Source organism: Uranotaenia lowii, chromosome 1, assembly GCF_029784155.1.
Source record: "Uranotaenia lowii strain MFRU-FL chromosome 1, ASM2978415v1, whole genome shotgun sequence".
Lineage (NCBI taxonomy): Eukaryota > Metazoa > Arthropoda > Insecta > Diptera > Culicidae > Uranotaenia > Uranotaenia lowii.
In genome coordinates, this window is record NC_073691.1 from 93,330,676 (window position 1) to 93,358,674 (window position 27,999).

At 41.8% G+C, this 27,999-nt stretch overlaps 2 protein-coding genes across 4 annotated transcripts; one reads left to right on the forward strand and one right to left on the reverse strand.

Moving 5' to 3' along the window:
* The first annotated feature begins 10,376 nt into the window (after positions 1-10,376).
* Positions 10,377-26,263, forward strand: LOC129740019 (endoribonuclease Dcr-1). 3 transcript variants are annotated; one of them, XM_055731609.1, is made up of 12 exons: positions 10,377-11,277; positions 11,335-13,132; positions 14,140-14,379; positions 14,440-15,185; positions 15,481-16,112; positions 16,166-17,364; positions 17,564-17,677; positions 17,747-18,526; positions 18,602-18,736; positions 24,877-24,983; positions 25,048-25,240; positions 25,311-26,263. In XM_055731609.1, exons 1-11 carry the CDS (start codon positions 10,652-10,654, stop codon positions 25,214-25,216), a joined length of 6,546 nt encoding a protein of 2,181 aa, XP_055587584.1. In that variant the 5' UTR covers positions 10,377-10,651; the 3' UTR covers positions 25,217-25,240; positions 25,311-26,263. The 3 variants fall into 3 exon arrangements, with proteins under 3 accessions (XP_055587584.1, XP_055587578.1, XP_055587591.1); XM_055731603.1 differs by having other exon boundaries at positions 25,048-26,263; XM_055731616.1 differs by lacking the exon at positions 17,564-17,677 and having other exon boundaries at positions 25,048-26,263.
* LOC129740041 (uncharacterized) lies at positions 13,190-18,736 on the reverse strand. The gene is made up of 2 exons (XM_055731625.1): positions 13,543-18,736; positions 13,190-13,485 (listed from the first exon to the last, which is right to left on the reverse strand). Exons 1-2 carry the CDS (start codon positions 14,175-14,177, stop codon positions 13,257-13,259), a joined length of 864 nt encoding a protein of 287 aa, XP_055587600.1. The 5' UTR covers positions 14,178-18,736; the 3' UTR covers positions 13,190-13,256.
* Positions 26,264-27,999: the final 1,736 nt, after the last annotated feature.

A 27,999-nucleotide genomic window follows, 5' to 3' on the forward strand; every position in this document is an offset into this window, starting at 1 on the left:
CTTCCTGGGCCTGGAGGTAAGCCGTGTATATGGTCGCTATGGGATATGTTTGAAGGGATACATCCAACGCGTATCCGAGCAGTTCGGATTGGGGGAGGCCAAGGCCGCGAGTACCCCAATGGTGGACGCTTACGCACGAGAGGATGCTGATAGTCCGAAATTGCCGAATAACATCGACTATCGCAGTCTTGTAGGATCGTTGCTCTACGTGTCTGTTAACGCTAGACCGGACATAGCAGCTGCGACCTCCGTACTTGCCAGAAAAGTCGCACAACCAACTGAAGCCGATTGGATCGCCGCTAAGCGAGTTATTCGATACTTACGTGGTACTATTGATTGGACGTTGAAATTTACCGGCGTAGATATGAAATTACGAGGATATACGGACGCTGATTGGTCTGGGGATCAACGAACCCGGAAATCTACGTCAGGATACGTTTTCACCTTGGGTGGAACTGCCATAGCCTGGAGAAGCAAGCAACAAAGTTCAGTCTCTCTCTCATCAATGGAGTCTGAGTATATCGCTCTCAGCGAGGCAGCACAAGAAGTTTTGTGGCTACAACGATTGTTAGCAGATCTTGACGCAGAACAGCAAGGCCCAACTGTGATGTACGAAGACAATCAGTCGTGCATCGCTTTCGTACGTTCCGAGAGAATTACCAAGCGTTCGAAACATATTGAGACGAAGCAGATGTTCGTGAAGGATTTATGCGAGAAAGGTCGCATCCGCTTGGAATACCTGTGTACCGAAGAAATGATTGCTGATGCGCTGACAAAACCTTTGGGATCGGTCAAGAACCTGAAGTTTGCTGGATCGATGGGACTGGTACCGAAGGTCATCGAAGCTGGAAAACCTGGCGATGATTAAGGAGGAGTGTTGCTCTACATCATTTGCTGTACCTGTGTAATCTATCGCCTTGTTCCTACAAACTGACAGACCGGCAACCCTGTCTTCAACAGGCGAACTGCCGACGTTACCTTTTGTCTCCAAACTTTTAAACGATTAGACGTGAAAAATATAAGTCCTTTTTAATACGTTGTAATCGGTCGTTTTTAATTGTATTTCGGTCGAAATTCCTTTGCCACAGCTTTCATAACACCATAAAAAATGTCACAACCACGAGAGAAGCGATACCAGAAGAGGACAATCAATCCGTTTGAAGTGAATACGGTCCTGGGACAAGTTCCAGATGAAGTAACTCTGGCGGAATAGTTCGTAAACATTAAAAACAGACATCACCGGTATTTTGCGAAGTGCGTCAAAATCAAAAACTCAAAGCAAAACCAAAAAAATGGTCTGCTAAAACCACCGACAATCACAAATGGCCATCCTGGCAAATTGTGGACTACAGTTACACGGCGCCGGAAGAGTAATAATTTGACTGATGCAGTGAAGCAGGTACGTTTTTTTTTTTTTTTTTTTTTTATTCTACAAATGGCTTAACCTCTAATACATAGCCGGCCAAGTGTTAAATGGTAAATTGTAAATTACATGTCTATATTACAATCAATGAAAAAATCAGCAATATTTCTTAACATATTTAAATTTTTGGTTTTTAACATCAACTGTAGATCAGGTGCGATTCGTTTTTCCAGCAGAATTTTCCAAATAGGCCATCTCATCTGTCCAAAATTGGGACAACTGAACAAATAGTGATCCGGATTGGCATTAGTTGCTCCACAGCTACAGTTTGCACTTTCAATTATGCGGTTACGATGAAGGTGTGCTGGCAATCGAGAGTGATTGCTTATCAGTTTAGAGAGTATAACAATTTGCCTCCTTGAAAGCTCCGTTTTGAAGAACCATGGTTGTAGAGACACTTCCTTCATGATGCTATGACAAAAGCGACCTTTGCTTCCTGAGTTCCACCGATACTGCCAAAGTTGCTTGGAATGCAGACGACATGGAAATGAAACATCGTTAGATGTTAGAATGTAATCATTTCCCATTCCTTCAGTACACGCTTTTTTGGCTTCCTGGTCAGCCAGTTCATTGAGAGGGATTCCTCGATGCGAAGGCACCCACATAAAGACAAGTTCTGATCCTTTATAGGTAATTGATTTTGATATTTTTTTGATCTCATACCATGCCAGCGGGTTTTTGGACAAAGGTTTAGAACATTGAAGGCTTTTCAAGCTGCTCATGCTGTCGGAAATTATTACGAATTTCCCAACAGGTTGCTCATCAATGATTTGCACTGCCTTTCGTATTGCTAACAGTTCAGCCATGTACACCGAAGATGCTGGATTTAGTTTGATTCTTGCATAATCAATGTTGCTGTTGTTCACGACAGAGAACCCTACTCCAGAAATATCTCTGGATCCGTCTGTAGCTAGTGTAGTCCATTCATCGTATTTCTCCTCCATAACAGTTAAAACCATCTCGGCGGCTGATGTTTCATGAGGTTGTGCCAGTTTTGTTTCCATGCACAAATCAATAGATAGGTCGAATTTACCAACGTCTAATGGGAACAGAAAGCACGGGATATTGTCCAGTGTATTCTGTAACGGAATAAAATTATTTAGTTCATTTATAGCTTTACGAATATAACTATTTGTAGATCCTGTTTCCAAGATTGGCTGGACAAAACGTTGATTCCAATTCGTTAGATGAGACCGTCTGTTGACAAATCGGATTGCTGCTGATTCTCTCCTTATGCTGAGTGGACATAATCCAGCTAGGACTTCTAGTGATCCGGTATGTGTAGTTTTAGTTGACCCTAAACATACACGGATACATGCCCACTGAATTCTATCCAACGCCACCGAGTCCGTTTGGTTTAGCTGAGTCATGAAGATGGAACCGTATTCGAGTATCGATCTGGGAGCAGCCTTATATATCTTTATCAAAGACGATGGATGACATCCCCAGGATTGCCCTGCGATGCTTCGCAGAAAATTTATGTAGGGTGTGACACGTTTTTTCACATTTCTTATGTGGCACGACCATGACAGATTCCTGGTTAGATGCATACTCAACAGTTTCATGGAATTCACGAATTGAACAGGTTCACCAGTTATGATAATCTCCGGAATTATATCGGGTTGTTGTTTCGCTATCAATAAACATTTGCTTTTATGCGGGGAAATTTCAAAACCAAGGTTCATAATTCCGCAAATGAGAGTATCGACTGCCACTTGCAATCAGAGGTGCAAAGCATCGCATCATTTTGTAAGCAACGTTTGACTTTTTCCCGACCACATCAAACTAACTTCATCTTCGGAAGCGTCGGCTTGCGAACATAGCACGCCGACTTTTGATTGTAAATGAACGCATCGCAACGACGCTGTGGCACGATTGGTTCAAATGACTGCATCTCTTAAGTTCATTCCGATGCTTTGCGAACAGTTCGCCTACTGATTTTAAGGCGACGTCAACCGAAGGATCCGTTCGTTTGAATTTATCGGGGATAAGTACAAACGACCTTATCGAGATAGGGTCGTTTGAACATTCAATTGAATGTTCACTTTTGAACGTTCAATTGTATGTTCGTCTGATGCGTTCGGCAGCCTAAGGCAAGACGCCGAGCCGTGTTAGGATGGGATGGATTATCGATATGGTGCATTGCTTGCGTGTGGTGTTCGGACGTCGCTCGACGATTGAGGGTGTCGGGTGTCTTGTAGCGCGCGGATGACTAGGTAAAGAGAATGAGGCGCAGTTACAGTTTACTTTAAAAGTCCAATTTTACTGAATAAAATGCAAACCGCCCAACTACGGTTGGGCTTGTAAGAGATTGTTTATTCTTTTTCAATCCAATTTGCGGATATTGGCTGTTTGCTTTAGTTCTGAACCTTAAACTAAAGCAAACCATCATTATCCGCGAAATTTAATTTCAGGTTCAGTATGCATGAAAATCTGTTTTCAGATTTCAGATTCCCATTTCAGATTCCCATTTCAGATTCAGATTTCAGATTCAAATTTCAGATTCAGATTTCAGATTTAGATTTCAGATTCAGATTTCAGATTCAGATTTCAGATTTGAGATTCAGATTTCAGATTCAGATTTCAGATTCAGATTTCAGATTCAGATTTCCGATTTCAGATTCCAGATTCAGATTTCAGATTCAGATTTCAGATTCAGATTTCAGATTCAGATTTCAGATTCAGATTTCAGATTCAGATTTCAGATTCAGATTTCAGATTCAGATTTCAGATTCAGATTTCAGATTCAGATTTCAGATTCAGATTTCAGATTCAGATTCAGATTTCAGATTCAGGTTTCAGATTCAGATTTCAGATTCAGATTTCAGATTCAGATTTCAGATTCAGATTTCAGATTCAGATTTCAGATTCAGATTTCAGATTCAGATTTCAGATTCAGATTTCAGATTCAGATTTCAGATTCAGATTTCAGATTCAGATTTCAGATTCAGATTTCAGATTCAGATTTCAGATTCAGATTTCAGATTCAGATTTCAGATTCAGATTTCAGATTCAGATTTCAGATTCAGATTTCAGATTCAGATTTCAGATTCAGATTTCAGATTCAGATTTCAGGTTCAGATTTCAGATTCAGATTTCAGATTCAGATTTCAGATTCAGATTTCAGATTCAGATTTCAGATTCAGATTTCAGATTCAGATTTCAGATTCAGATTTCAGATTCAGATTTCAGATTCAGATTTCAGATTCAGATTTCAGATTCAGATTTCAGATTCAGATTTCAGATTCAGATTTCAGATTCAGATTCAGATTTCAGATTCAGATTTCAGAATCAGATTTCAGATTCAGATTTCAGGTTCAGATTTCAGATTCAGATTTCAGATTCAGATTTCAGATTGAGATTTTACATTCATATTTCAGAATCATATTTTGATTTAGATTTCAAATTTCAGATCCTGATTCAGATATCGGATTCAGGTTTCATATTAAGTATTCAGTTTTAGAATTAAGGTTAAGATTTTGGGTTTAGATTTCAGATTCATATTTGAGGTCCTGCTTACTGAAAATTACTTTTTGTTTGGAGCCGAAGGGGTATAAGTGCAGACCCCTTTGCCACCAACCCAAACGTCATTTCCTGTACGAAGTGTTCATTCCATCGGGACGGAATAAAAAGGAATTTAATTGGCATTTGAAAAGTAAATCATGTTTGAAATATACTACCAACAGTTAATCATTTCATTGCATTTACTGATAGTTCTTGTGAACAAAATATTATCATATTTTTCATTAATATTAATATTGTATTAATATTATTCTTAATCATATTGTGTACGCCACGAATTTGGGACTCAATATATTTAAGCTCAATGTGTATAAGTATGAGATGATAGGGTTAACGTTGAAGCGCTAGTCGTAAATGTACTGTTAAACATCAACTCATAATGAGCGGAAGGCCATTTCCAATCTGAAATCTGAATCTGAAATCTGAATCTGAAATCTGAATCTGAAATCTGAATCTGAAATCTGAATCTGAAATCTGAATCTGAAATCTGAATCTGAAATCTGAATCTGAAATCTGAATCTGAAATCTGAATCTGAAATCTGAATCTGAAATCTGAATCTGAAATCTGAATCTGAAATCTGAATCTGAAATCTGAATCTGAAATCTGAATCTGAAATCTGAATCTGAAATCTGAATCTGAAATCTGAATCTGAAATCTGAATCTGAAATCTGAATCTGAAATCTGAATCTGAAATCTGAATCTGAAATCTGAATCTGAAATCTGAATCTGACATCTGAATCTGACATCTGAATCTGAAATCTGAATCTGAAATCTGAATCTGAAATCTGAATCTGAAATCTGAATCTGAAATCTGAATCTGAAATCTGAATCTGAAATCTGAATCTGAAATCTGAATCTGAAATCTGAATCTGAAATTTGAATCTGAAATCTGAATCTGAAATGGGAATCTGAAATCTGAAAACAGATTTTCATGCATACTGAACCTGAAATTAAATTTCGCGGATAATGATGGTTTGCTTTAGTTTAAGGTTCAGAACTAAAGCAAACAGCCAATATCCGCAAATTGGATTGAAAAAGAATAAACAATCTCTTACAAGCCCAACCGTAGTTGGGCGGTTTGCATTTTATTCAGTAAAATTGGACTTTTAAAGTAAACTGTAACTGCGCCTCATTCTCTTTACCTAGTCATCCGCGCGCTACAAGACACCCGACACCCTCAATCGTCGAGCGACGTCCGAACACCACACGCAAGCAATGCACCATATCGATAATCCATCCCATCCTAACACGGCTCGGCGTCTTGCCTTAGGCTGCCGAACGCATCAGACGAACATACAATTGAACGTTCAAAAGTGAACATTCAATTGAATGTTCAAACGACCCTATCTCGATAAGGTCGTTTGTACTTATCCCCGATAAATTCAAACGAACGGATCCTTCGGTTGACGTCGCCTTAAAATCAGTAGGCGAACTGTTCGCAAAGCATCGGAATGAACTTAAGAGATGCAGTCATTTGAACCAATCGTGCCACAGCGTCGTTGCGATGCGTTCATTTTTTTCAACCACAAGTTAGGCGTCGTAGCTGATCTTAACCTTTTCAAGAAATAATCAGCTTGCGACTTTTTCTCGACGACGTTTGCGCTGAACGTTCATTTGCACCTCTGCTTGCAATACGTTGCAACTTTCATTCAAATTATTACCTCGCCGAGCGAGTGTTGTATCATCAGCATAATTTATTGTTATCACATCGGTGGTTATTCTTTTCAGCAATCGAGTGATGACTACGTTGAAGCAAATCGGACTAAGCGGGGACCCCTGAGGTAGTCCTTTCCATGTTGTTCTTGTTAAAGAGTTGGAACCACCGACGTCAGCTGACAATATTCTTTCTTCGAACAGAGTATAAACGCATTTTGTTATACATTCAGGGATTTCCAGACCTCGTAGTTCCTGGATAAGAATTTCAACTTCCACGTTGTCATAAGCGCTTTTTATATCGACACTGCAAATAATCATATGCTCGCGACTATTGAGTGCATCAGTTGCTTGTTCAATCAAGGGACAAAGGGCATCCATAGTTCCTTTACCCTTTCTGAAACCACAAATTTCTCCGGAAAAAATATGGTTGCTTTCAATAAACCATTCGAGTTTTTCTTTAACCATCAGTTCAAATATTTTTCGAAAACATGATGCTAATGCAATAGGGCGAACGCCAGACACATCATTTACATCTTGGTCTGGTTTTGGAATGGCGACTACTTTAAATATCTTCCATGCTTGTGGAATAATCCCGTTGTTAGCAATGGTGTTATAGATTTCGACCAGATGCCTTAGTGCGATAAATGGCAAATGGTTTATCACCGAATACGGAATTCCATCCACTCCAGGAGCAGGTCTTTTCCTGATTTTTGAACTGATTTAACATCTTTAATCGAAAATAGAATATTCGTGGGATGGTCGCAACATTGACAATTAGCAAACTCTATTGGTTGTTTTTTTACAGATTGAGGGGCAAGTTTTTCTAACAGATCCGTGATAACATTTTCTGGGACAGTCTTCCCACTAATCGATCCGCGATTTTTAAAACGTTTTGCTAAGCGCCAGAGTGAATTCAAAGACGTTGAGCTATCGAAAGAATCGCAAAAAGCATGCCAACACTTGGTTTTCTTCTTCCTGACCATGTCACGAAACTGGCGCTCCAGTTCAGCGTATTCATTATAGCTTTGCGAAGACAGTGTTCTTTTCCACACCCGAAAAGCAGTCCGAGAAGCTACTTTTGCTGCACTTAATTCACTGTCCCAGTATGGTTGCGGAATTTTAGACGGATACGTACCTCCTCTACGACTCGGTGTGGCAAAAACAAGAGCATTCCATATGTGTTCAAAAAATTCTTCAAAAGAAGGCGTTTGAACATTGCAGAGTAGATCCTCCACTCTGTTTCCGAAGATTTCCCAATCCGTTTTTGACAGATTGATACCTGTCCGTTGATGCAGTATATTAACAGCATTAGTCCCAAAATGTATCGGGAAATGATCGCTTCCGCTTGGAGATTCGTCGGTGTGCCATTCAAAGTCCAGACTTAGACTCGACGAAACCAGTGTGATGTCGATAGCGCTCCACAACCGGTTCACGTCAAATCTAGTCCATTGGCCGGTGTTTAAAACAACAAGATCGCTCGATTCCAGGGCATCCGATAGTTGTGTTCCGCGTCTGTTGTTGGATGTATTTCCCCACGAATCGTGTTTCGCATTGAAATCACCTCCAATTATGCAGGGTTTAGGAATAGCAGCAAAGAAATCCTCGAAATTTGATTTAGTTACCGTAGCTTGGTGATGGATGTATAAGGAGACCACAGTGATTGTTCCCAGATTACATTTTAATTGGCAGGCAGTATGCTGGATATCAAAACGTCCAGAAATACGGAAAGCAGTTGGTTGTAACTCGGATCGTACAGCTAATGCTACTCCCATTGAGTTGCTGCGATGGTCGGCTCGAAAAATCACGTGTTTGGGTAGCGTAAAACTCAAGGATTGGTCTAGATGCGTTTCGCTTAGTAGCACGATATTAGTTTTGGATGTGTTAATCATGTTGATTAACGACTGACGTTTACTGAGTACGCCCCTACAGTTCCATTGCAGGCACTGTAAGGGTATCGTGGTGTTTGAATCGTTCGGTGTGGATGCTCATCATAATCTTAGCGTACTAAGATATGATTTCATTTTTTCTGTTACGGCTTCGGAGATCCTGACCAGTACATCACTGCTTATCCTTTCCAATATTGGCGTATCCTCTTCGGAGATTCCTAAGGCATCCGCGATAATATTCAGCGTCAATTCGGATTCGATGACTGACTGGATGGATTCGCACGCCCCTTCCGAAATGTTTACCTCGAGTTGGGGGAGCTCTCCAATCGAGTCATCATCGTTTCCGCAGCGTCGTTTGGGGCGAGGTGCTTGTTCGTTTTGTGTTTGGACATTTATTAGTTGAGAAGAATTATTCATATCATCATTTGAAGCTGATTGACAGAACCAATCTGAAGTGCCTTGCGAGAAGGTGTTTCGACGTTCCTGATCTTTCTGCTTTTTTTTCTGAATTTTCGGGCAAGCCCTAAAGTCATTAGCTCTATGAGCCCCGTGGCAATTCACACATTGGGGCAACGCGGCGATACAGTTGTGTTCGGCTTCGCCTGTTCCATGAATACAGACGTTACAGCGAATTTGACTTTTGCAGTTGTTTTTGCTGTGGCCCAAACGCCAGCAATTTGCGCATTGGCGCACAGGATAAATGTACTGTTTCACGGAATATAACACTTTGTTTAGTTCAACATGAGAGGGCAGCGTTGATCCACTAAATGTGAAAATAACCGTATACAAACGCACATCTTTGCCATCATGTTGTTTCTTTATAATTCTGCGGAATTCAATCATCTCAGGGTTCCCCTGTTGAATTAATTTATTTTTCTCGAAAGCACGAGCCATGGCCAATTCATCATCATCAACATCGATATCGATGTAGGCAACTCCCAAACATTCCACTAATCGTTGAGGGATAACAAAACGAAGGTCATCGCTCACTTTTTCCACAAGCGAGTTCGCAGCTTCTTTTGTTCGCATCAATATTTTTAGTTTCGTTTTCGACATTGGTGTAGCACGAACGTAATCTTCTTTGTATTTCTTCATGATCACTTTAGCAATTTTGCCGGTTGCTAAATTGGATCCTTTGGTTGATTCCGCAATCACAATGAACGGACCAACATACGAATCCGGATATTTCCTGATCCGACGTTCTTTTCCAGGGAGCGGTTCTCCGTCGGTGGACATTATCCGTGAAAGTAGAACACGATAAAAGAAGATTAGAATTTGCTCAGATCAGATCTCAACAAAATAGGTGCGATACGTACCAAGGCACAAAAGAGAATGAAGAAGCAGGTACGTTTGCATGCACTCTTCCAAGCGCCAGCAACGAACCCGAAGCAGTTTGCAGAGTTTTTCTTGCACATGCTGGGATGTCGCGAAAACAGTGACCCGCCCCCTCTTTATATCTCCGTGATCCCTTCCCGACTATCAAGAACACGTATGCCAAGTTTGGTGAAATTCTATTAAGACGCTCCAAAGTTATAACACGGTCTTTTCTAGAGTGTGACAAATATGCGTCCAATCGTCTCAGTGTGACAGTTATGCGTCCATTTGTCCCAGTGTGACAAATTGACTTTGAATTTTTCTTGAAATTTCTAGAATAAACTTTATGTTTCGACAAAGAATTTTAATAATACGTATCAAATTATGACGATTGGCATCAAAAAGTGAAAAACGTAGAAATGTCACATGTGACAATTATACGTCCAACGGCAGTGCACTGCAGATGAACTTTGCTGTGATCGTTGCGAAACGCTGGCTATCCTAATTTTAGGTTATTGTTGTTTTGTGTGTAGTCCTTATTTTTTGTTGGTTTATACGCTAACGCGGCTACATTTCTTTGAGCGTGAAATAATTCCAAATTGTGTAAACAAAACGCATGCAACATATTTGCGGAAAATTTTTAGTTACAATTTATATTAAAAATTAAGTGATTTTACCTTAATCTTTCAAAGTTGTGATCTATGAAGTGTCTAGGTGCACAAAATACACAGTTTACTTCAGCGAGTCGGGTACAAAAGCTCATTGTTAAACAACTGAGCGGCACCATCGCAACTTGTAAAGAAACCGGTCTTAGGGCAATGGTAATGTTCAACTGCCGTCAGCAGAATAATGGCTTTTCACTGGACCGACAACATCCATACCACAGCTTTAACGCCACGAGACTACCAGGTGGAGCTTTTGGCCGCTGCTCGAGAGCGCAACGTTATCCTATGCCTCGCTCACAATTCCTCCAAAGAATTTATTGCCCTTAAGTTGATTCACGAGCTTGGATTTCAGTTGCGAAGCTCTGAAAACCGTAAGCGAACGGTTTACATCACCAGCAACAGTTCCATATTTAATCTTATCTACAACTTAACGGATCTGAAAGTGATCCTCGTGGACGATGGACCACAGGATGAGGAGCTCGATTGGGATCAAATAATAGAGGATTACGAAGTTATCATTACTAGCGGCCAGCGTTGTTTGGATGCGTTGGTTTGTGGTTATCTGGATCTGGATGAGGTCAATCTTCTAGTTATTGATGAATGTCATAAAATCTACGGAAGTGTTGAAATCTCTGACTTATTTAGCGAATATTACAAAGCCTGTAATGTTAAGCCAAAAATACTAGGTCTGGCTGGTCCGCTCCATAATGCTGGATGTGCTCCTGGGCTCTTGAGTGCAGAGCTAGAACAACTAGAGCATTGTTTGCATTGTAAGGCTGAGTCTGCTAGCGATATTGTTACAGTTCTAAGGTAAATTCGATAGTTATGAAATCTCGATCAAAATTTCATACATTATAAATTTTTCAGATATTGCACAAAACCAAAAGAAATTATTCTACAGTGCGCTCCTTCTAAACCCTCAGAATTGATTCAGCATCTGAAACAACTAGTCCTTACTCAAATTTCGTTCATTAAAGATCATCGCTATGATCCTTCTGAAATTTACGAAGACGATGAATTTCTCGAAGAATTAAAAAACATCCCCGATCCAAAAACTGATCCGCTAAAATATCTTGGCAACTTTCTGGCTGTATTAGACGAAATGGGTCCCTGGTGTGCTGATCGTGCTGCGCTAGCCTTGATCATACAAATAGAAAAACAAAAAATCAAAACGCCCTACGAGCGACATTTCCTTTTGTTGTGTCTCGTTTCTACCGTTCTTGTTCAGATTCGTTCCTTTTGCGATAACATTTTTCAAAAGTATGCAACGGAAAAAGAAAAAATAGAGGCTCATTCTTCGCCGAAAGTATTAAGAATTTTAGAATTATTCCGCTTGTTTCGACCGGAAGAACACAAAACAAAGGACAATCGAAGGCGATCAGTGGTAGCAACGCCCAATTATAATATAGAGTATCCAGCGTGCCAATTAGAATCTTGCCAAACTTTGCTGCACGAAATTAAGTCAGTAGATTTTAAAAAGCTTAGTGAAGATGTTAACCAAGTCAGCAAACACATCGATACTATCTCGGAAAGAATTGAACACTTGAAAACTTCCGTACACAAAATTTCAGAGGCTCCCAGCAAACCGGAAGAATCACCAGTAAAGCCGGGAAAGCATTTGAAATCGCCTTCGAAAAACGGCTTCCGTCACATGCGTCATCGAAAAAAGGCTGGTTTCGGCAATCGTCAAAATCGATCGAACAATAACCAAAACGATCCTGACGCACTATGCGCGTTGATCTTCTGTGATTCTAAGTTCACTACAAAGATACTATATAGTTTGTTTTATGAGAGTATACGTTCGGACCCTTTACTATCGTACATCAATGTCCAGTATACGGTTGACAAATCGGCAAATCCGGTAACGGAGCCTAAAGAAGCCGAAGTTGAGCATCGAAAACAGGAAGAGGTACTAAAAAGATTTCGAATGCATGAGTGCAACTTATTGATAGGAACATCCGTTCTAGAGGAAGGAATCGATCTGCCAAAGTGTAATCTCGTTATACGCTGGGATGAACCAGCCAGTTATCGATCTTATGTGCAATGTAAAGGACGTGCCCGAGCTGCATCAGCTTACCACGTACTTTTCGTTACGCCAAAAATGAATCTAATGGACACAGACGAAGAACGAAATCTGTTTAGTAGTTGTACACATGAGCGTATTTTGGAAGCCCCAGAATCCACTAGTGAAGAAGGCGATAGTGCTGAGCAAGATTCGAATACTAATGATAGTGCTGAATGTTTCTGTCTAACTCAAACTGTTCCCAACGTAATACCAATGGCTCAAAAACCCTGTCTTCAAATTATGGAAAACAACACGAATGAGCTGATAGAAAAAATCGCCATATACATGGAGATGGAGAAACTGCTTTTACAAAAATGCGAAAATGGGGAACCACCGGAAAAGGAACAACTGTACGCGGACGGTTTCAATCATTGTCTAGAAATTTATCGACCATTGCCCGAAACGGAAGAAAACAGTAACTCATTAAGCCTTGCAAATGCCATACAAATGATCAACAAATACTGTGCCAAACTACCCAGCGATACATTCACCAAGCTGACACCACTATGGCGCTGTGCAAAAACCATACGAAATGGCCACACGTTGTTTCAGTATACCATCAGACTGCCAATCAACTCGCCTCTTAAAGAAGATGTTTTGGTAAGTAGGATTTTTTCTTTGTGGGAGGGAACTAGGCCCGTATTCAAACGACTTTATTTATTAAGTTATCCTCCACCAGGAGTCTTTATTTGCTCTATGCTGTTCGATTATTTCTTATAATATTCTATATACAACTACAACAAAGGCTTTTGATCACACGATTCTTTTCTATGCTCGATTGAGATCGATGATTGTACCGCTGAGTGATCGACATTAATGATTCACCTTCGCTAGTTTTGGCATTTTCTTGCTCAATCTGGTCTTGATCTTGAAGAAATCGATCAATAAGCTCAAATTTATTAACGATACTTTCATGATAGTTTATGCGTGCTGTTACGATCGCTGGAGATGTGCTGCATTTAAAAAAAAACTGTTTATTGTAGCAATTACTTAAAAAATAAGACGTTTACCTCAAAGATCCCCGCCGACTGATTGGTCTTTGAACGTTTCTAGCAGCCGCTGAAAGCTGCCTTAAGCGTTGCAAGCGTTGTCTTAACTCTTCATTGCTCGAATCCTTACTGCTTGATTTACGTAGGGACACGTTTGAATGCTCGGTCTGCTCATCAATAGTGTAAATGTGATGTGGTACAAACGTGGTGCAGCTGCTGGACGATAAAGGAATTGGTTTCGCAGTTCCGAGCGTAGAAGCGCATTTACGCAGATTTGCGCCAAATTCATCTAAATCGCGCATCGGCATGCATTGTTTTGCAACATTTTGTATCGCTTCGCGGTGTTCCTTCAGCAAGCGAATTATGGATTCAGACGATGATGTACGGATCGAATCCCTCTTACTGTTAGACGAATTTGAACTTGTTGTATTCATATTGTTTCTGTAAATTCTCTTCTCGAACATCGAAGGGCTGCTTTGATCATTCGTAATTCCGTAGGTTATTTCATTGATAGGTAGGACAACACATTTTTGGGTAGTTATGTAAAAGTTATCCAAGACCGGAGCTCTGACTTTGGAGATGAGACGAGTTCGATCATTTTTCATCTTCATTTTCAAGGGTTTACCGATGCCAACAGAGATCTTAGCTCGGCGCATAGCGGCCTACATTGCGTGTCGAGTGCTGTTTAAGGCAGGGGAGCTAGACGACACTCTTCAGCCAATAGGTAAAGAATCGTTTCGTGCGTTTGAAGCTGACTGGGAAGACTTTGAGTTGGAACAAATCGATGCACAAATCGTCAGTGAAAACAGTGAACCCCGCCCGGGAACGACCAAACGAAGACAGTATTACTATAAAAGGGTATGCTTTTGAATAATGTACTTTTAAAAAAATCGAACACTAACCTGTTTTTGTTTACAGATTGCATCAGCATTTTCCGAATGTCGGCCAACTATTGGTTCCCAAGTCTATCTTTACCATATCAACATGACGTTGCAGTGCCCAATACCAGAAGAGCAAAATACTCGTGGGCGTAAAATATATCCTCCAGAAGATTCTCCCCAAGGTTTTGGCATTCTCACAACAAAACTTATTCCTAAAGTCAGCGCCTTTCCAATATTTACGCGCTCAGGGGAGGTAAAAGTAGCACTTAATCTATGTAGTGAGAGAACTGTTCTCAATCAGCAGCAGTTGGATAAAATAAATTTATTTATTAACTATACATTCACCAAAGTATTACGGTTGCAAAAATATCTCATGTTATACGATCCAGAAGCAACAGAGAATTGTTTCTTCATCGTTCCAACCATAACACGAGACAACGGCACCGTAAATGTGGATTGGGAATTCATTGACGTAATCGCCAAAAATGTGGATAAGATGCCAACGTTTGTATCAGACGATATCCGTAAAAGCTATTGCTTTGATAGCAGCAATTTTAAGGATGCTGTCGTCATGCCGTGGTATCGGAACCAAGACCAGCCGCAGTATTTCTATGTTGCAGAGATATGCTACCACCTGTCACCGAAAAGTTCCTTCCCAGGATTGAACTATAGTACATTTGAGGAATATTATCACAAGAAATACAACATTCAGATACAGAACTGCAAGCAACCCTTACTAGACGTCGATCATACAAGCGCTCGTTTGAACTTTCTCACGCCAAGGTAGGTTGTGTTGTAACTAATTAAAATCTTTTCACATCAGTAAGCCTCAAATACTACTGTAGTGTCGTGAGATAATATAATAGGGCTATTTATGTGTTTAGAATTGTTTGATAGTTTATTTCTTTAAACGTTCAACGATTAGAAATGGTTGTGAAGCCGAAGCTTAACGGTGTTGGTATTATTTTCCACATTTTATTCAAAAATGGTAATTTTCCATGAATATGTACTTTATATAATAACCGTGATATCTTAAACCGACATAAGTCCTCAGTACTGATAAATCACTCCATTTCAGATACGTTAATCGTAAAGGTGTCGCTTTACCCACGAGTTCAGAGGAAACGAAACGTGCTAAGCGTGAAAATCTCGAACAAAAACAGATTCTCGTGCCAGAGCTTTGTACCATTCATCCGTTTTCGGCTTCACTTTGGCGCGCTGCGGTGTGCTTGCCCTGTATATTGTATCGAATCAACGCGTTGTTACTAGCTGACGAAATTCGCAAAGAAGTGGCAAGGGATCTTGGGCTGGGTGTGGCAAACCTTTCAAACGGGAACTTCGAGTGGCCCATTTTGAACTTTGGCTGGAGTTTAGCAGATGTACTGAAAAAGTCTAGAGATGCTAAACTGTGTGCTTTGGAAGAGGTAGTGGAAGTTGTTCGTAATGAAACAGTCGAATGTGAGGAGATAAAGATGGAAAATGAAAGCGAAACCAAATTGGAAGAGCCTAAAGAGCCTGAACCACCGTTAGATGGACAAGAAAAAACTGCCAACGATTTACTGGAAGAAGCCGAGGAAAAACTTAAAGGAGACAGCTTCCAAATTGGTACGTGGTCTAATGAAATGGCAGAAAGTGTACGGATTGATGCAATGAGCGACGACGAAAATTGGGGATTGCCTTCAAATATAGAGATGTGCTCGAGAAATAAAAGTAAGATCCAGTTTTTATAAATGTCGGAATATGATTAATTGGTACAATTACAGCTAACATACGATACGGATCGCCAACATCATGGGATGTTAGAACGAAGGTAACAAACGGTAACGAGGCTCGGTATTATACTGATTCAGAAGCTTCATTCGGTTCGGATGATGAGTTTGATAATGGCAGCGTGGCCAATTCCGAGGAAGAGTATGGTTTGAAAATTGAATTTAAATCTGATAACGTTGCTGAGGCCATTGAATCGGAGGATGATATATTGAAACGACAGAAGCAGAGAGATATTTTAAACAGCATCAATATTAACGAGCAGTTGTATCAAAATTCGAAAAACATTGGTAGTGGCTTCGATTGTACTAAAAGTGAAGATTTGCAGAGTATCGCCGAAATGCATGCAGCAGAGTTTGGCAAATCAACCACTGAGTTCAAACGTCATCTCAGAAGTTGTGGAGCTTTAGTAAAATATGATGATACTTTGAGCATACAAAGCTTACTGAAAAGTCCTGCGAAAACTCAGGGTATCGACAATCAAAATATTCTTGATTTGTTTCCTTATGCAAGTCCGGAAGTCGTTGAACGTTATATAAAAAGCGCAAGTGATGGATCGAGATATTTGACGCTGGATAGTTTCTATGAAATTAACAAACTATATTTTCCCGAAACGTATGATGTAATGGGAACAGGAGATATTTTTGATCATTTCAATGATGAACATTTGTTAAAACTTGGTTCCAGTAATGAAAAAAGCATAACACTGTGCATTGATAATCCGTTTGTAAATGAAGTTCCTGGAAAATTGTCAAGAGAAAAATCTGGTGTACATTTGAATGCAATCGAAGAATACGTCGACACAAGCGAAGTCCACGAATTAAATGACTTTAGCTTTGACTACCAGCCAAATTTGGAGAATCATCCAGGGCCAAGTCCAAGCATAATTCTACAAGCGCTTACAATGTCAAATGCCAACGATGGGATCAATTTAGAGCGGTTGGAAACTATAGGAGATTCATTTTTGAAGTACGCCATCACTACTTATCTCTATTGCACCTACGAGAACGTGCACGAAGGTAAGCTCAGTCACTTGCGATCGAAACAGGTATCGAATCTAAATCTCTACCGGCTCGGTCGTCGGAAAGTGTTGGGTGAGAGTATGATAGCGACCAAGTTTGAACCGCATGATAATTGGCTGCCCCCGTGCTACTACGTGCCCAAGGAACTTGAACAGGCGCTTATCGATGCAAAGGTAAGATTTTTTAAGACACTGCGGTTTGCAAGTTATATGTAGATTTAGGTTATCTTTTCCACTTGAATCTCCCCCACCGAGCTTTTCATCTTTTCATTTAATTTTGAATTCCCAATGGCTTTTGCCAAGGATAACTTAGAAGTCCCTTACGCACGTCCATGCAGTTTTCATTCAATAAAACATCATGAATTTTGCACAGATCCCTGCTTGTTACTGGAACCTAGCCGACTTACCCGACATAAAACAACTTTCCAGTGAAGAAATTTGTAAGCTAGTCAAAGATCGCGCTCAAGCTCTAGATCTGCTTGATGATGTAAGTTTTGATTTTTTATTTTTCGTGGGTAATTTTTTAACCGGTTATATTTATTGCCTGAATCTTTAGTCAGATAACGAAGAAGGTGAGCAGATGAAGGAAATTCAACAACTGGAAGTACGGAACGACGAGTTCATCAAGAATTCTGACTACTTTGCCTGCTTCATTCCTTACAATTTAGTTACACAGCATAGCATTCCCGATAAATCCGTGGCAGATTGCGTGGAAGCTCTGATTGGAGCATATCTGATAGAATGCGGTCCACGTGGTGCTTTACTGTTGATGGCTTGGCTGGGTATCAGAGTTCTTCCGGTGTCCGAAGTACCGTATGATCCTACTAAACCACGCATACCAGGTAGCTCTAGTAGCTACGAGAAAGATGGTCAGCTGTTTCAATCGGTATACGGCTACTGGAATGCTCCTAAATCACCTTTACTTACGTACGCTCCAAATCCTATCGCGACCCTGAATCATCTCTTAGACGGGTATGATAAATTCGAAGCCATTTTGGGATACAGATTTCGAGACCGTTCCTACCTGTTGCAAGCCATGACTCATGCTTCCTATTGTCCGAATCGTCTAACCGACTGCTATCAACGGTTGGAATTCCTGGGGGATGCTGTTCTCGATTACCTAATAACCAGACATCTGTACGAAGATCCTCGCCAGCATTCACCAGGCGCCCTGACGGATCTGCGATCGGCTCTGGTCAACAACACCATATTTGCTTCGCTGGCGGTGCGGCATGGTTTCCACAAGTATTTCAGGCACCTATCCCCAGGCCTAAACGAAGTCATTGATAGATTCGTACGGATACAACAGGAAAATGGGCACAGTATTAGCGAGGAGGTACTTAATTTGAAATAAAAATGTTTGGAAAGTATTATTCTACTTAGTGTATTTCTTATTTTTTTTTTTCAACAGTATTATCTAATATCGGAGGACGAATGCGATGAAGCGGAAGATGTCGAAGTTCCAAAAGCTTTAGGCGACGTGTTTGAATCAGTAGCTGGCGCTATTTTCCTCGATTCGAACATGTCCTTGGATGCAGTATGGAAGGTATATGTTCGGGCGGTGAACAAAGTGCGGGTGGACTGTATAAGGTTGCAGTTGGCGTGCGTGTCGGATGATCGGGTCGGAAATTTATTCAGGCGGAGTCGGGTCGAAATGCTTGAATTTCTTCTATCGGAGAGGACGGTTCCACTTTGGAATGAATAAACTTGTAATTAAATTCAAAACTTTATTACTAAGAGACAAACGAGGTTTAGGTGTGAATCGTATGAAATTTTCTCTTAACTGACCGTTATTTTTCACTTGTGTTGCCAGTTATTTTCAACGGTCATTTTTTGTCGACTTCTTCCGTGCTGGCAGATTGTCAGAAACGGAACATATTCCGGCCGGGGGTGGTGACTTGTTGTCCTCTATTGGTAGGAGCGATATCTTGGTGATAGCACGACGATAAGTTGAACCTTCGCTAAAGACATCTACGGCGCGAACCAAATTATCATCGCCAGGGAACACAGCTGTGATGCGGCCAAGTTTCCATTCGAGGGGGGGTCGGTTGTTGTCATGGAGGATAACGATCATGCCAGGTTTGATGTTATCTTGCACGGATGTGTTCTTCTTCCGCACCTGAAGAGATGACAAATAGTCCCTGGACCAAGCTCTCCAAAAGTGTTCACGCATAAGCTGAATATGTTGCCATCTGTTTAATCGTCCTATTTTTTCATCACAATAGGTAGGGCCTGATGGTGCCGTCAATGGTCGACCGATAAGAAAATGGGCTGGCGAAATTACCTCCGGATCAGCAGGATCGTTAGAAACCACATACAAAGGCCTGGAGTTGAGGATTGCTTCGATTTTACATAACAAAGTGGCCATTTCTTCGAAGGACAACAAAGTGGTTCCGATGACTCGCTTCAGGTGATATTTGGTGCTCTTTACAGCGGCCTCCCAAAGGCCACCAAACTCGGGAGCATTTGGCGGGATGAAATGCCAACCGATTTCTTTGGACTGGCAAAACCTATCGATTTTGTTGGCTTGTTGCTGGTCTTGGAACTGCTGGTACAATTGATGGAGTTCGTTGCTGGCACCTTTGAAGTTGGTTGCATTATCGGAATGCAATTCGGCAACCATTCCTCGGCGGCTGATGAACCTCTCCAGGGCAGCGATGAATGCATCGGTCGTCAAATCTGACACCAATTCCAGATGGATTGCTTTTGTGGCCATGCACACGAACACCGAGACGTAAGCCTTGACCGCCTTCGGACGATATTTACCTTGCTTCACTTGGATTGGACCAGCATAATCGACTCCGGTGATGTTGAACGGCGAGGAAAACACCACACGCTGCTTTGGCAATTCACCCATTAGTTGCTGGACGTTGGTTGGATTCACACGGAAACACTTGATGCATTGCCGTGTTACATTGCGAACGGTGGAACGGGCGTTGAGCAACCAGAAACGTTGTCTAAGCGCTGAGATGAGCCCACTCGGACCCACATGGAGAAGCTCAAGATGCAAAGCTCGGACCAGTAGCTTTGTGACCGGATTGTTGTTTGGTAGGATGAGCTGATGCTTTGATTCGTCGGGCAAGTTGGAATGTCTCAGTCGACCACCAACTCGAAGAAGACCGTCGGATAGGATGGGATTGAGAGCTGCTAATCTTTTGCATGGGACACCTGTTTGGACTCGTTTGATTTCGTCGTCAAATTCCAAATGTTGAATAACACGAACGATGACCAACATGGAATTTCGAAGCTCGTCGATAGTCAAATGCGGATGCAACACACGTTCCTCTTTTGGCTTGCGGCGGTTGTTCAGATACCTCAACACCCAGGCGATAATTCGTTGCAGCCTTCGGAAACAGCTCACATCGGTGAAAACGTCCAACGGTTTTTGATTGGTTGCCAGAGTAGTCACCAAGTTGACTTTTAACTCCGGCAATTCATCATCGGGGATGTCTTCTGGGCGCTCTTCGATGAAAGTTGCTTCGGTCAGGAATTGTGGGCCTTCCCACCACGTCGTATTTTGGCTCAGCGGAAACGGCAGTTGGCCTCTCGATACAATATCGGCTGGATTGAACTGCGATGGAACGTAATGCCACTGTTCTTGTTGGGTGTGGAGATTAATTTCAGCAATTCGATTGCGCACAAAAATCTCAAGTCGGTCGGGGTGTTTTTTTATCCAAGCCAAAACGATTTGGCTGTCGGACCAAAGTAGAACTTGGCGAAAATTGATGTCAATAAAGGAAACAATCTTTGTCACCAATTTGACTAGAAGTACTGCAGCACACAATTCTTTCCTTGGGATGGACAATTCGTGGAGGGGGGCGACTTTCGATTTGCTACTCAGCAAGCGAACCTTACAGGAACCATCGGGGAAAATGCTTCGTATGTAGACACATGCACCATATGCTACCATAGAAGCGTCGGCGAAACCATGCAGCTCATAAGCCACAGCGTTGCTGAATGTCACTTGACGGGGGATAACAACTTCGTTCAGGTGAGACAGTGACTCTCGGAGCTCGTTCCAATTCTTGAGGCTGTCGTTGTCGAGGTGATCGTCCCAATCCAACCTCTTTCGCCAAAGTTGTTGAACCAGGAGTTTGGCGATGACGATGGTTGGCGATATCAATCCCAATGGATCGAACAATTTGGCGATTTCGGAACACACAATTCGTTTCGTGGTGGGCTGCTTTTCGTTCACTGTCGGGGGAGTGCATCGGGCAATTAAAAGTTGATCAGTACTAGGCACCCACAGTACGCCTAGGACCTTAATCGCTTCGTTGATGTCGAATTCGTCGTAACGTTTGGTGGTTTCTTGCTCATTCACCGGGATGTGTTCGAGCAATTGGGTTGAGTTGGAGCACCATTTGTGGACAGGAAAACCACCCTTCAGTAGAATGGCCTTCAGTTGTCGTTGAATTTCAATGACGTCGTCGATGTTGTCGGAACCAGACATGATATCGTCAACATAGCAATCATGTCTCAGAATGTCAGCAGCTTTGGGAAACTTGTCTTCCTCGTCGTCGGCGAGTTGTATCAAGCACCTGGTTGCTTGAAACGGAGCTGATGCGGTCCCATAGGTGACGGTTGTCAACTCTAGAACTTGCAGGGGGTGTTTCGGGTTTTCTCTCCAGAAAATACGTTGATAGCCAGTGTCGTCGGGATGCACTCGCACTTGTCGGTACATTTTGGCGATGTCAGCCGTAAAGACGTATCGATGTTTGCGGAACCTTAGCATAATGCTGAATAAATCGTTTTGAACCACTGGGCCGACGATGAGGACGTTGTTCAGGGAAAGACCAGACGGGGATGATTTTGCGCTTCCATCGAACACCACTCTGCACTTTGTGGTGGTGCTGCTGGGGCGAAGTACAGCGTGATGTGGAAGATAATATTTCCCACGCTGGGGCGGGTCGTCGGCTTCGTTGATTGTTTGGCAGTGACCAAGTAGTTGATATTCACGAATGAATTCAACATACTGGGACCACAGTTCGGGATTTCGTTGCAAGCGATTTTCCAGCATGAAAAACCTTTTCAATGCTAGGTTTCGGCAGCTGTCCAGCTTGTCGGCATTTGGTTTCAACGGCAATCGAACGGTGTACCTACCGGAAACATCACGGGTGTGGGTGGCAACAAAATGTTCCTCACATTGCTGCTCTTCGGCTGTCGTTTTCGGAGCGGTTGGAACTTCCTCAAGTTCCCAGAATCTGGTGATGGAATTTTCGATGGAATCCACCGAGGCTAGTTGGGCATATTGGATGGGCTCATAGTTGGATTTCGTTGTCAGGGTACCAGTCACAAGCCAACCAAGGTGTGACTCTCGGAGTTCGGGTAAATAGGGATCCAGTATGAGATGGCCGGTCTTGAGGATGTTGAAAAAGAGCGCTGCTCCAATCAGTAGATCGATTTTCGGGCTTGAAGAAGTTTGGATCTGCTAATTGGACACCATGGGGGAAATGCCACTCAGTGATGTCGATGTTGGTTGATGGAATCGGACCAGTCAACTTCGGGATCACTAGACATTCTAGCTCGGTGCGGAAATCACTACAGCGTGATTGGAGGTGAACCTTGACGAGGTGGCGGGCGACAGTTTTAATTTCGTTGATGCCACCAATTGGAACGTCAACCTTTCGTTTTTCGAGACGCAGCGTGCTGGCCAGCTGATCGGTGATGAAATTTACCTGGGATCCACTGTCAAGGAGAACTCGGCAGGTTTGGGGTTGGTTGTCGTAATCCAGGACGTGAACGACAGCGGTGAGCAACAACACTGTTTTGGGAGAAGCAGTGTAATTGCATGGCATGGACGAAACGGTTGGTTGTTGTGCGGCTTGAGAAGGGGCATCGATTTGGGTGGTGGGTGTAGCCATCGGTTTCGGTTGTTGTTGTTGTTGTTGATCATCGTGGAGCTGAGTGTGGTGTCGCTTACCACACTTCTGGCAGTTTTTGGTTGATGGACAATCCTTCGAGCGATGACCCTTGGTTAGGCAGTTGTAGCACACTCCGGAAGCTCGAACCTTTTCCATTCTTTCGGCACTGGGTAGAATGGACAGCTTGTTGCATTGGAAATTTCGGTGCGGGCCATCACAAAACGCACATTGGATGGACGGTTTGTCGAACGCTGCGGTTGCTGCGTACGACCGCTGATTGGGGACCTTCGGTTGAGTTTGTTTGGTTGTAGATGGTTTCGGAATTGGGATCGGGCAAACGGATTCGCATCGTTCCAACACTTGGCACTGACTCTTGAGGAAAGCAATCGTGGATCGGTATTTCGGCAACTCTCCGGACTTGAGTGATTGTTCCCATACCTTTCGCGTTGATGGATCCAAAGCAGACGTCAGCAAGAAAACAATCATCAATTCGGACACTCCGGTCAGTTCTTGCTGTAAATATTCCAGACACTCCACATGCTTGCTGCACTCGTCGAGAAGGTTTCTTAATTCCTTGTAGGATTCGGATGTCATCTTTTTCAGCGACAGCAAGCCACGGATGTGGGTCTCGACGATGATGCGTTGATTTTCAAACCTTTCGGTGAGGATCCTCCATGCGTGTGCGTAATTCCCATCATTGATTGTTTTGGCGTCCAGTACGCCAGCGGCTGCTCCGATGAGCGCTTTGTCCAGGTGGTACAGCTTTATCGCATCGGAATCTCGCGACTGAGCCATCAAATCCTGAAACATCGCTTTGAATTTGGGCCAATTGGTGTACTCACCGTCGAATGTCGGGAATGGCGCTTTCAGCGGCTGTTGGTGCACGATGACTTGCGGATGTGGTGGAGGATGTTGATGATCGATGATTTGGGCTTCGATGCTGGCGGATGTCCAATCGTAAAGCTGCTCGAAGCGGATGTAGTTTTCCTCTTGTGAGGTTAGGTCTTCGGCGGGTAACAGGGCGACTATTTGGCTGTGGAAATTTGAGAATTCACCGTATGCTGCTTCCAGTTTTCGGGTGTAAACTTTCAGCTGCGGTAAATCCAGGAGCATTCCCTTCACTGCGCTGTGGATTCGGGCTACCTTTTGGTACACTTGATTGCGTTGGCGGAACAGTGAAGAAAGCTGCTTCATCGTTTCGGCGTCGACAGCAGCGACCGGCTGCTCGGAAGATTCAAGCGGTACCATCGGATTCGGGAACAGTGTTTGAGTTTGATTACGTGGGGACTCGGAACCGTCGCTTTGGAGGTTATGTTCGTTCGGAAAACCAAGGAAATCGTTCGTTTCGTCGGGATCTGTTCTGGCGGAACCTTTCGGGGGCGTTCTGTTGAGCGGCATCTTTCCTTCGGTTCAAATCCGGTTCGAAACAGGACCAATGTTCGGGCGGTGAACAAAGTGCGGGTGGACTGTATAAGGTTGGAGTTGGCGTGCGTGTCGGATGATCGGGTCGGAAATTTATTCAGGCGGAGTCGGGTCGAAATGCTTGAATTTCTTCTATCGGAGAGGACGGTTCCACTTTGGAATGAATAAACTTGTAATTAAACTCAAAACTTTATTACTAAGAGACAAACGAGGTTTAGGTGTGAATCGTATGAAATTTTCTCTTAACTGACCGTTATTTTTCACTTGTGTTGCCAGTTATTTTCAACGGTCATTTTTTGTCGACTTCTTCCGTGCTGGCAGATTGTCAGAAACGGAACAGTATATTCTGAAAAAAAAAACAGAACTGACTAACAAAGTCGTAACTATGTTCTCCCTATTCCAGGTTTACTGCAGCATGATGGGACCCGAAATAGAACAGTTCAGCAATTCTGTTCCAAAATCTCCCATCAGAGAACTATTGGAACTTGAACCGGAAACGGCCAAATTCGGGTATATTTTATTATTTATCTGTACGGAATGTCATTAATACTTACAATCAATCTCTTGTGCACAGCAAACCGGAAAAGCTGGCTGATGGTCGCCGGGTCCGCGTCACGGTTGAAGTTTTCGGCAAAGGAACATTCCGCGGCATTGGTCGCAATTACCGCATTGCCAAGTGCACAGCTGCTAAATGTGCTCTGCGGCAGCTGAAAAAGATGGGCCTAATAAACAAGCGTCGCTAATGCGGTTTTGTCTGGATATTCTGGGTAAGTTACCTATATGTTAATCCGCTTCGGGTCGATAATATTTACAGTTCCTTATAAACGTATAAAATAGTCCAGCTTATTTCCTGCTACATATTGCATCGAATTGGTCTAGTCATCGTGTAGGATTTATGTATTGCCTCTGTTTTGATAAAATGTTGTACATATACCTGACAAAACAGACGCATTCCAGCAACAAAAGCAACTTTTTAAGATTAACATATACATATATAGGTACTTGGGCTGCCGAACAATCGATGACTGCTATTAGTTTGTGAAGGAAAATAATCATGACAAAATTGTAAACGGCTGGGCTGGAACATGGGCACACGTACTTATTAGAGCGTACTAAACAAACTTCAAATGTGTGAATCTTGAGGGAAATAATGACCCTTATTCTGCGCCACGCGTAAGGCGACGATAGTCTAGTCACCCTTCCGGTAGTCGATGTAAGTGAGTAATGTATGTGATCCTCACCTAAAGCGGGCCATAGACTACACAAATGGCTTGGGCAAATTCGATGATTCCACGAGGATTGTTTGATCTATGCTCGCCCACACACGATACAAACAAATTTCGCGCGAACACAAACGATGGCTAGCGAAAACAGCAAAAGCAACAACAAAAACCACCTCCACCCCGGCTGGGACTGATTAAATGGCCTGAATTTTGTACAAACAGCACCATACACGCATGCCACAAAGAGTGGTTTGTACAAAATATTTCGATCCGGACCGATTTTACTCCAACCGTTTGCGCGCTTATTCAAGCAGTACCATACAGGATGCAAATCGTGTTCACAGCGACAGAATGTCATCGAATTTCATCGCATTTGTACAAATGTGGTGTAGTGTGTGGCCCGCTTAATGCGACTCCATAAATCGAGTGACTCTGGTGACTCGGCTATCGTCACCCCACGCGCGGTGCAGAATAAGGGCCAATATCGTAAGAATTAATTTTTATTTACCAGTACTGTTACAAACGTGTGAATCTGAAGATAAATCATACCGTAAGATTTAATAACGACTTACAAGTGCTTCAATTACGATGACAGCCAAAAATCTGAATCTATAGTATTTTTAACCTTTTTTTAAGCAAAACAGTTTTCGAAGCTCAGGCTCAACTTTAATATTAAAGTTCTATTTTTTTTTCTATTACCTAGCCGTTTCACCATCTTTATGGCATTCGCGATTTGTTGTGGACCTTTTGTACTGTTTATTTGTTAGTTTATAAATCTTCAATCAATCAATCAATAACTATTATTACATTAAGTATATTATTTTTGCCATTAGTACGGCAATGCTCTAGGGTTTGATACAACTTTCGTGTTTTGTAAATAATCCCTTTTTTCTTCATTTTTAACCGCCGTTCTTTTCTTAACTGATTATTTCGAATGTAAGAATTGTTTCAATTTAGAGTGTGTCGTCAAGAGTCAGCTAGTTAACGAGAAATTTGCAATCGAAAAAGATGCACATCAACTCCTATGCGGTTTACCTATAAATAGGTACCTATAAATGAACCGCATAGCATCAACTCGACATCGTAGTTAACACTAAACGTACCGGAGGCGGTCAAATGACGGTTTCCAAACTTTGAAGGATGATTACGCCTTATATAATTTTTTTTTCGCCAATTTAATGACAGGACTATTTTTATTTTCAAAATGCAAGTATTTTTGCGTTTTTAAATTTTTTCTAAGTGTTGTGGTTTTCGAAAAACGCATGTGGTATACCTATTCATACCGCGAGCGGTCAAATGACGGTTTACACTGTTTTCGCTATAACTTTCTTGTTTCTCAACCGATTTCTTTAAAATTTATAGTTTTGAAAAGCTTATAATGTGACTCAAATATGTTTCTCAGACAGTTTTCTGCTATAATCAATTATTTTCAAGTTATTTTAAGTCCAATAATTTTTTTATGAAAAAAACATGCTTCAGAAAAATTGCTATAAATCAGAAATTTAGTGCTCGAAAAAAAATTCACTTAGTGCCTGAGAAAGCTGAAGTTAGAAGCTATATGTTGCACATTCGGAAATTTTTATCATTTTTTTTTAAGATCATGCCCACAAAAAATGTTAAAAAGTTGTGTAAAACCCGTACTTTTCAATCAATCAACCGCCAAAGCTGTTCCTGTTACAGTAGAGAAAATTTAAAAAGTGAATTGGAAAGGGGACGTAATTTGTCACGTTTTGGCATCTTTAGATTTTGTGAAATACGAAATATATAATTTATGACGAATTTGCAAAAGTAGCTGTTTTTCGAATTTATCAATTCGGATTTTCTGAGACAATTCCTACACCTAAGCTCAGCTTTGCACTGGATTTTGAGTATGTTAACGTAAGGTTTAGGCAATAAAACTATATGCAAAAGAAAGCTTATTTTATACCGGTTCTAGTGGTGCAACTGCATTGGCGGTGCAATGCTTAGCAAAAATATGATAAATAAAACAGTGAAGTAGTTTCTGAATTTGGAGAAGTCAGCACAAATTTTTGCTTGGCAAACGGGCGCAGTGGGTGGTAATATCTCAAAGCTATTTTGCACACGAAGACGGATGAAAGGAAACGAAAAAACAAACGAGCATTCGCTCGAATTTTCTGGTTTTACTTTCAGAAATATATTTACTTTATTTTTATTTTATGAAAGTTTAATGGCATTGCGGTGAACTTGATACTACGAAAATTCTTGATAGAAGAATTAAAGATTGAAATTAAATGACGGATAGACAAAGCAGATGCTTAATAGAAGAAAATTGAAAGATGTTG

Excerpts from the sequence above, each read along its gene's own strand:
- LOC129740019 (XM_055731603.1), top strand. The coding sequence starts at position 10,652 with ATGGCTTTTCACTGGACCGACAACATCCATACCACAGCTTTAACGCCA. Across the intron at positions 13,133-14,139 it reads CTCTTAAAGAAGATGTTTTG|GGTTTACCGATGCCAACAGA; the intron begins GTAAGTAGGATT and ends TTCATTTTCAAG. Across the intron at positions 16,113-16,165 it reads GATGTGCTCGAGAAATAAAA|CTAACATACGATACGGATCG; the intron begins GTAAGATCCAGT and ends GTACAATTACAG.
- LOC129740041 (XM_055731625.1), bottom strand. The coding sequence starts at position 14,177 with ATGCGCCGAGCTAAGATCTCTGTTGGCATCGGTAAACCCTTGAAAATG. Across the intron at positions 13,486-13,542 it reads AGTCGGCGGGGATCTTTGAG|CACATCTCCAGCGATCGTAA; the intron begins GTAAACGTCTTA and ends TTTTAAATGCAG.